This window comes from Mesitornis unicolor, unplaced genomic scaffold, assembly GCF_000695765.1.
Source record: "Mesitornis unicolor isolate BGI_N332 unplaced genomic scaffold, ASM69576v1 scaffold31714, whole genome shotgun sequence".
Classification (NCBI taxonomy): Eukaryota; Metazoa; Chordata; class Aves; order Mesitornithiformes; family Mesitornithidae; genus Mesitornis; species Mesitornis unicolor.
The window spans coordinates 3,198-11,977 of NW_010179898.1; the positions used below are offsets into that span (position 1 = coordinate 3,198).

At 54.5% G+C, this 8,780-nt stretch overlaps 1 protein-coding gene across 1 annotated transcript; it reads left to right on the top strand.

Annotated features, from left to right (window-relative positions):
• Positions 1–271: 271 nt before the first annotated feature.
• On the top strand, positions 272–5,537 carry HEXA (hexosaminidase A (alpha polypeptide); the record flags this gene model as incomplete). The annotated part of the gene is made up of 13 exons (XM_010182938.1): positions 272–370; positions 728–793; positions 940–986; positions 1,330–1,440; positions 1,887–1,988; positions 2,088–2,220; positions 3,178–3,358; positions 3,604–3,690; positions 4,044–4,116; positions 4,354–4,534; positions 4,633–4,723; positions 4,890–4,994; positions 5,474–5,537. Coding segments are annotated over 13 exons (1,340 nt in total), but the record flags the coding sequence as incomplete, so codon positions are not given.
• Between the last annotated feature and the right edge of the window lie 3,243 nt (positions 5,538–8,780).

An 8,780-nucleotide genomic window follows, 5' to 3' on the forward strand; every position in this document is an offset into this window, starting at 1 on the left:
GTGAAACCTCCTCTGGAGGCTTCCTCACCTTCTCCATGCTGGAGGTTGGGATCAGCTCGTGTGCTCCTGGTTGCCTCTGTCGAACGTAGCCCCCGCTGAGCACCCATGTGCTTACTCGGGAGTGAAGGAGGGGGCACCTGTTTCTGTTTGTGTTAAAAATCTGTGTACTCCTGCGTCTCCGTCACTAGCTGGGCTGGGAGGACAGCGGTGGCCTGAAAGCAGGGAAAGGAGCCAGGGTGGGGTTGATGTCTGTGCTCTGTGTCCTTTGCAGAGAAGGAGCAGCCCTGGGAGACGCCCTGCACTCAGCTCCTCGTCTCTGTCGCCACACCGGGCTGTGATGGGTTTCCCAGCCTGGACTCCAAGGAGAGCTGTAAGTATCGAGGTTGAGAGTGCCTGGAGCAGGATTGCAGCTGTTTCTGTGCCCATCAGTTGGAAATCGCACTGTGCAGCACTTACTCCCAGTTCTGGGGAGGTCGTGTCCTCACTGTGGTGTTGAGAAACTGAGGCAGGGAGGGAGCCGTTTACCTCAGGATGCTGATAAAGCAGTGGGAGAGATTTAAAACAGAAAAAGAAACCCGAAAATCAGTCCTCTGGCATCCCAGGGTGCAGCCCAGTCTGAAAACCTTTCCTGGTCCAGCTACAACCCCATAGCTATCGTAGCCCGTAGCAGCGTGTGATGGTGTGTTGGACCTAACAGGGAGCTGTCTCCTCGGATGCTGTGTTTCAGATAAGCTGTCTGTCTCGGAAGGCTCCTTGCTGCTCTCTGCGGATGCCGTCTGGGGAGCTCTCAGAGGTGAGCTGTGCCTTCTGCCGGGCATTCCCGCTCTCCCTGCCCCAGGCCTGTGGGGATGTCTCTCTGTGCCTCTTGTCTTTAATTGAGCTCTGTTCCTTTGGGGGGAATCTGTACTGAGAAAGAGAGTGTGTGTGGTTTTCCTGCAGGCCTGGAAACATTCAGCCAGCTCGTTGGGAGAGACGAGAACGGCACGGTGAGTCCTGGCTTTATCTCCTGGGAGCAGTCGGCTCTCCATAATGCTCCTGCCTCCATGGGGATGGGCTGAGGGTTGCCAGGATGCTCGGGATGAGGGGGTTACCAGCAGTGCAGCACAGCCTCACCGAAGGCCAAGTAGAAATTAATGAACCCAGCCAGATCCTTGCCTTTGGAGCAGGTAAAGCATCGCAGCTCTTTCTGGCTTGCTTGCACGCTGGGCGGTGAGGCTACCCCTCCTTGTCCTGCTGGCTCTGGGGACAAAGGTGATGCCGATTCTCTCCTGCTAATGGTGGTGTTGCCTGGAGTCCTGCTCGCTTAGTTCTTGTGCTCTCTGTGTGCAGTACTACATCAACAAGACAGAAATCGTGGACTTTCCTCGCTTTGCTCACCGAGGGCTGTTGCTGGACACCTCTCGTCACTACCTGCCTCTGAGAGCCATCCTGGAGACTCTGGTAGGGTGCCTGTGCTGGGAGACGAGGTGGTTTAGTTGGGTGGCCCTTTCTCTGTGCTACCTTGGATTCCTGCAATCCTGATTACTTCCTGAGGTTGGGTTGTTGCTGAGGCAAGGGAAATCGCTGACTTCTTCCCAGCCATGGTTAGACAAAGGTGGGTTGTGGTTTTGTGTTCATCCCAAGCAGAATTAAACTTCCAGGTCTCTACCATTGGCTCAGTTATAGGGAGAACAGGGATTTTCTTTGTTCTCCTGACCCTCTGCAGCAATTTGTGCTTGCTGCTGTGTTTGAAGAGAGGGTCTGAAACCCTCTTGGATCCTGGGGAGCATTTGGGGACTCTGCCTTGTCCTTTTGGAGCATAGTCACCTTGTCTCCTTTCTGTGGGAAGCTGGGTGACCTTTCAAAACCATCTGGGCATGTTCATCTTTGTTCCTGTTCCCTCCCAGGATGTCATGGCTTACAACAAGTTCAATGTGTTTCACTGGCACATTGTGGACGACCCGTCTTTCCCCTACGAGAGCTCCACCTTCCCAGAGCTCAGCAAGCAGGTAACCCACCCCGATCACCACGTAGTGCCCAGTCCAGGGCGAGCAGATCCCTTCCTCAGCACCCTGAGCGAGGCGCCAAGGTTTCCCGTGTTCCCCCAGGGAGCCTTCCATGCCGTGACCCACGTGTACACAGCCAGCGACGTGCAGAAGGTGATCGAGTACGCCCGGCTGCGTGGCATCAGAGTCATCGTGGAGTTTGACAGCCCGGGGCACACCCTCTCCTGGGGGCCAGGTGAGGAGCAGACCCTGCCTGCTGCTGCTCCCAGGAGAGATGTGGTTGTACCAGGGTGAGGTAGGGGATCCCAAAAGTGGGGTGTGGGCTGTCGTGTCCCACAGGCTGGCTTTGAGGAGGAGCAAACAAGGGGTAAGACAAGGGGTAACGGACACAAGCTGGAACACAGGAGGTTCCACTTAAATTTGAGAAGAAACTTCTCAGTGAGGGTGACAGAGCACTGGACCAGGCTGCCCAGAGAGGTTGTGGAGTCTCCTTCTCTGCAGACATTCAAAACCCGCCTGGATGCCTTCCTGTGTAACCTCATCTGGGTGTTCCTGCTCCGGCAGGGGGATTGGACTGGATGAGCTTTGGAGGTCCCTTCCAATCCCTGACGGTCTGGGATTCTGTCATTCTGTGAAATCATCATCCTGGGGAAGTAGGATCCAGTGGTCCAACTTCTAGAACAAAATCCAGAGGGAAAATGTTTCCATCTCTTCTTGGGTCCAAACTGTGTTTTTTTGGGAATGTCTGCTGTGCCAAAACCAGCATCATGGGCATTGCAAGGATCTTGAGTTCAACTGGGTTTAATAGCTCTGCTCAGCTGTGCTCCACTCCTGGCATGCTGCTCCCTGCTCTGATGACTGGAAGTGCCTGCTCTTCCATGTCTGGAAGTGCAAGAAACTCCAGGAAAATGTTGCCTGGTCTAAAAGCCCTGCTGCTCTCTCCAGGAGTGCGTACTTGGGGCGGCGGCAGCAGATGTGTGTGGTGGGGAGCACAAGATAAACATACAATGTGGATTGTGATCTCCCCATCAGATCAGGCTTCCCGAGCCAGAGATTGAGTTTCTGCTGCTGTGATTGTGCCTCATGTCTTCACAGCAGGCCCTGGGCCATGTTGAGGAGGGTCGGGGGTGGGTTATATGGGGCCATACAGCCACATTTAGCCCCTTCCTCACTCTTCTGTGTTATGACCCAGGTGCTCCAGGCCTCCTGACTCCCTGCTATTTGGGCAAGGATCCTTCTGGGACCTATGGGCCCATCAACCCCATCCTTAACAGCACCTACCAGTTTGTGAGCAGTTTGTTTGGAGAGGTCGGCACTGTGTTCCCAGACTTCTTTCTTCACCTCGGTGGTGACGAGGTGGACTTCACGTGCTGGTGAGTCTGAGATCAGTCTGGATGGAGACTGGGGTGGGCAGGGAGGTATCTGGGACTGGAATCTCAGCACATTGCTTTTTTGGCTATGATCATCTGCAGATCTTTGTCCTTCTCCTCATGGTGATGGTGGCTGTGGGAAGCTGCTGGTGCTGGAATATCTGAGCCAGGGAAGGACTTGGCCACATCCTGGCCTTCCTCCAAAGCCAGGATGCAGTGGTTTTTATTCTCTTCTCTTTGGTACACAGGAAATCCAATCCAAAAATTCATGCCTTCATGAAGGAGATGGGCTTTGGTGAAGATTACAAAAAATTAGAGTCATTTTACATCCAGAGGTAAGGACGGTTACATCCTGGGCCTGGAGCTTGCAGTAGGTGACCAGCACAAACATCATCTGCTGTCTCAGGGACACTTGATCTCTTTTTTTGGGAGCATGTCTGTCTGGGCAAGTGTGTCTCACCTCAGCAGGAGTAGCCTAGCTGGATTTTGTTGGGAGATTGACCACCAAAAAAGCTTGGCATTGTGGGACAAAGGAGTCCCTTGAAGGACTGTGCTTTCTCCCTTCTGCTTCTGAAGTACCTTCACGTCCTGCTGTGGGTGTTGGGAATATCGGTGCTGTTTGCTGTATGCAACCAGCAAAGAGTGGAGAGCATCACTGGAATGACCCAAACCTTGGTGCTCTTTCCAGGCTTCTAGACATCATCTCTTCCCTTGGCAAAGGTTATATCGTGTGGCAGGAGGTGTTTGACAACGGAGTGAAGGTGAGAGCTGCTTGTTTTCCCCCATGCAGTTCCCTGTGCGGGGGTGAACACTGCCAGCACCCTAGCCACACTCACTGGTGCACTCTGGGGGTGCCGTGCTGGGAAGTGGCTCAAAGGTCAAGGCAACGCCTGCCTCAGTTTCCCCTCATGGGAGTGTTTGATGCTGTGGATGGGTCAGAATGCTCTCCTCTTGGTGCTGCAGTCGCCCCGTACATGGGGTTCATGTGTGCTCTTCAGGTGAGGCCAGACACCATCATCCATGTGTGGAAGGAGAACCCCCCGCCCTACATGGAGGAGATGGCAAACGTCACCAAGGCTGGCTACCGTGCTCTGCTCTCTGCCCCCTGGTACCTCAACCGCATCTCCTACGGACAGGACTGGACGGCAGCCTACCAGGTGGAACCCTTGAAGTTTGAAGGTGTGTTCCTTCTGTCCCTTTCTCTGGGTATCTTGCTATGATGAGTCACCCTCTTATCTTGCAAGACACCGTCACCTGAATGCTGTGTCCCCTGGCAGGCAGCCCTGAGCAGAAGGATCGGGTGATTGGTGGCGAAGCATGCATGTGGGGTGAATACGTAGACGTTACTAACCTGGCCCCCAGGCTCTGGTAAGAGTAGCCACGAGGAGGTTGGCTCAAACGGCTGCGGGTTTGGTCTGCACGCAGCGCTTGTCCCTGTCGCCTGGCAGGTCAGAAAAGCGCTTGGGAGCTCAGGATTTTGTCTGAAAAGCTTCCAAAAATTCCCCCATCTGACCACCTCTCATCCTCCTTCAAGGCCAAGAGCTGGGGCCGTAGCCGAGAGACTGTGGAGTAACGCGACCGTCAGGGACCTGCAGGACGCCTACGTGCGACTGGCTGACTTCCGCTGCAAGCTCCTTGGGTAACCTTCCTCCTTCTGGGGTAACCGTTCCTCTCATGGGGACAGCGCAAAGGCCCCCATCTCCAGGGTTCAGTCCTGGGGAGGGCCATGAGGGCACAGTCATGCAAAATGCCCCTTGTTTTTATGGAAAATCTTGAGCTTTTTCTCTCCTGCGTGTGCGTGGGCAGCGCCTGCTTCGTGCAGCGCTGGGAGAGAGCCCCTGCTGCCAGCGTGGGCTGGTGGCGCTGCCGAGGAGAGGGCTTCGTGCTGGGGATCGGGGGACCTGCCAGCTACTGCCACCCCTCCCGCTGCTCCCGGAGACCTCCCCTTACCCCACGCTCTCACACGTGAGCGAAAACCCGAGTCTATAAGCACAAGATGTAAACCCGTCCTCCCTTGTCACGCCTGAAGTGGGACACTGATGGCCACCCTGCGCTTCTCCGACCCCTCAGACCTCACCGTGGGCTCTGTGTGACGCCACCTTTCCGCTCTCTTTCCAGGCGTGGTGTCCAGGCGCAGCCACTCTACATAGGGTACTGTGAACACGAATTTGGCGGGTTTTGAAGGGAAAATCCTGCTGACCTCAGTTGCTCTGCACACAGGAGGAACGATCCCTCTCTCAAAAGCTGCTGCCTGGCAGAGGGACCCCTTCCCACCCCAGCTGCTGCTCTTGCTTTGCTGCCATGAGCTTTTTTTTTCCCGTAGTGTTCACTCTTCACCTCTTTTTCTATTTTAATTTCTTTAAATCTATAAATAAATGACCCCAAAGAGGAAAAAGGTTCCTTTTCACACTCGACTGGGGCTTCGAAGTCCATGCAAGGGTTACTGTTAGCAGGAGATGGGTAGGGCTTGCTCCAGAGATGCCAGTGGAGGAACGTCTGACTGTGCCTCATTGTGGTGGCTCCAGAGCTTGCTGGGTGCCTGCTCAGCTGGAGAAGCTGCGTTTGATAGAGATCAAAGCTGCTGTCAGACTCTGTCCCTGCGGGGAGAGGGTGATGAGAAGGTGTGGGCTCCCTTAGTCTTCACCTTGACCTCCCACCATCCAGACCTGGGCAAGATGGGAGGTCAAGTATGCCAGGATGTCACCGTGTGGTGGCCTTGGTTCTGCTTCTGTGGCCTTCCACGCCCTGGCACTCAACGTGGTGGTGGTCTTGTCCGTGTCTCTGTCTCTTGTTGCTCTGCCTCTGCCGCTGTCCAGGCAGGAGCCTTGCCTGCAAGCCACCGTCTCTGCTGCCACCTCCTCTGGCTTCTGAGAAGACGACAGCCTGAGGCCTCTCCAAGGAGACCTCAAACCCACCAAATAGCATGTGGTTGTTAGAGTCACTGCTCTACTCTTCAATCAGATGTCACCTCTGCTCAGGATTTGACCGACTGATCCGTCCTCCTCCTGCTCTGTTGTCCTCAGTGTGAGGAGCTCAGCTCCAGGTCTGCATTTGAAAGGTTTGGAAAATGTTTTCCATGGAGAAAGAAAGGAGCTTGGGACCGGTGGGGTCGTTGTCATGGATGGTTGCCACGCTGGAAACCATGTTCAGCTCCAAGTCGTGAATCTCTCAGGAAGAGCTCTTGGCTGATGGGGTTGTTGTACTTGTGTCTTGGTCTTAAATGAGTGAGATCTGCTGTTATGGCTGGAAATCTTTTAGTATTGGACTTTAAATTAAAAATATGGAATAAACTTTCAATTAAAAATATTCAGAACTTGCCAAGTCTTACGTTTCCTTTTTTCCTTTTGGAGTCATTTTGGCTGTAAATATTGTCCATGCTCCTTCCTACTGGACCCTGCATAAGCCAAATGTTCCTCTGCTGAAGCTTTGCAGAAGTTTCTCCTCTCCATGTGGACATCTCATACTGTGACCTGAGTCTCCACTGACACCACCCGATGTACCCATGGCCTCTCTTGGGGTTGGCTTTGGGAAGCGTTGCTCTGCAGCACGAATACTTTGGGCCTTTGTGGAGCAGAGGCTTTGGCTCCACACTGCTGGCCTCCAGTGCTTCAAACCTGGACTTCTGCTCCATCTCTGCCAGGCTTTTCCCAAGATGCTGTGGTTTGCTGCTTTTCAGGTTCCAAGGGGGTGGCAGCCACAGAGAAGGGGGTCAGTATCCATATTGCTAAAAATTGGATTTTTCCCCCCGTGTGGTGTAAACTGGCACCTAACCTGTAGGAGACAGGTCATGGTTGGACTTGATGATCTTAAAGGTCTCTTCCAACCAAATTATTTTATGGTTGTTTGCCAGGTGACTTTGTTGCCATGAGGAGCTGCTGCTGGGGCAAGGGGAGGTTGGTCCTGGAGAGAGTGCTCTGCTCCTCCTGAGGAGGATGCTCTGCTCCCGGGAATGATGCTCTGTCCCTATGGAGGATGTCCTGCTCCTAAGAAGGGTCTGCTCCCGAGGATGATGGGAGGTGCTGTCCTGTGTATGCCGAAGGGCTCTCCCCCAACACCTCCCAGCTCCCTTTCAACCAGGGCTGGGTGCAACCCGACAGGACCTGGGGTGCTCCAGCACCAGCGGAGGCCCCTCCAACACTAACACCCATTGTTTGTGATCCAGGCTAAAAATGCCCCCGTGCTTCCACTTCCCAGGGCTTCTGTGTCGGCCTGTCCCCAAAACCACCATCTTGGGGAAATGTGGTGACATCTGCACCCTTGCAGAGGCAGGGGGTCCCCATCAGCGTGGTGGGAGTCCCCCGCTTTCTGCGGCTGACTCCTTCCAGCAGATCTATTTTGGGTGTGGAAAACTCAGCAGGGTGCGGGAAACAGGTGGGGCGTGAATCATGCGGGACAAATGCAGGTAAAAGTAAACCTGGGTGGCGAAGGCTGTGCGTGCACACACGTGTATAGGCTGCTCGGAAATGTGTGCTCACACACGCACGTGCACACACAGGCATGTGGGTCCTCGCAAACACAGGCGCTCATGCACATGTATGCACACACATGCATGCACAGATGCAAACACGCATATACGTGCATATGGGTCCTCGCAAACACACATACCTGTACACGTATGCACATGGGCACTTGCACACATGCATCCATGCATGTGGTGATTGCAAACACAAGCATACACATGCACATGTGTGTATATGGGTGCTTGCTGCCATGCACTCAGGCACATACTTGCACTCACATGCTTGTACACACTTGCAAACACATGCACACGCATGCATGCAGGCACTTGCAAACACGTGCACTCATGCACATGCTTGCACACACATGCAGGCTTGCACACACCTGCAAATGCATGCACATACACGCACACACACACGCTTGCACACCATTGCACAGGCTCGCAATGCAGGCGTGCATGCGCCTGTGCTTGTGCACACGCTTAGACACGCCTGCACGCACTTGCAGCACATGCATGTGCTTGCACATACACACACGCATACGCTTGCACACACTCGCACGCACGCATGCCTGCTCTTACTTGCACATGCCTGGGTGAACACGCACGTGTGCTGACTTAGGCTTGCGCAGGTTTGCACACACAGACACACGTGGGAGAAACACCAGGCAGCCACAGCCCAGCTGCTGCTCTGGGTCACCCCCAAAGTGCAAAACGCATCAAATCGCCCAAAATGTCCAAATTTTGAGCCTTTTTCACCTCGCTTTAAGGTGCAGAAGAGCAGGGTGTTCACTCTGGAACCTACTAAGGGCCACAGGGGTGAGAGCGAGGGGCTGCTCACCCCTTTGGCCAGCCCTGCCTCGGGGTGAGGGGGTGACACGGTGTGACGAGGGGTGACGTCGGGTGACGGGGGGGTGACAGAAACCGGGGGGTGACTGGGAGGAAACGGTCCAGGAGGGGGCAGTGGTG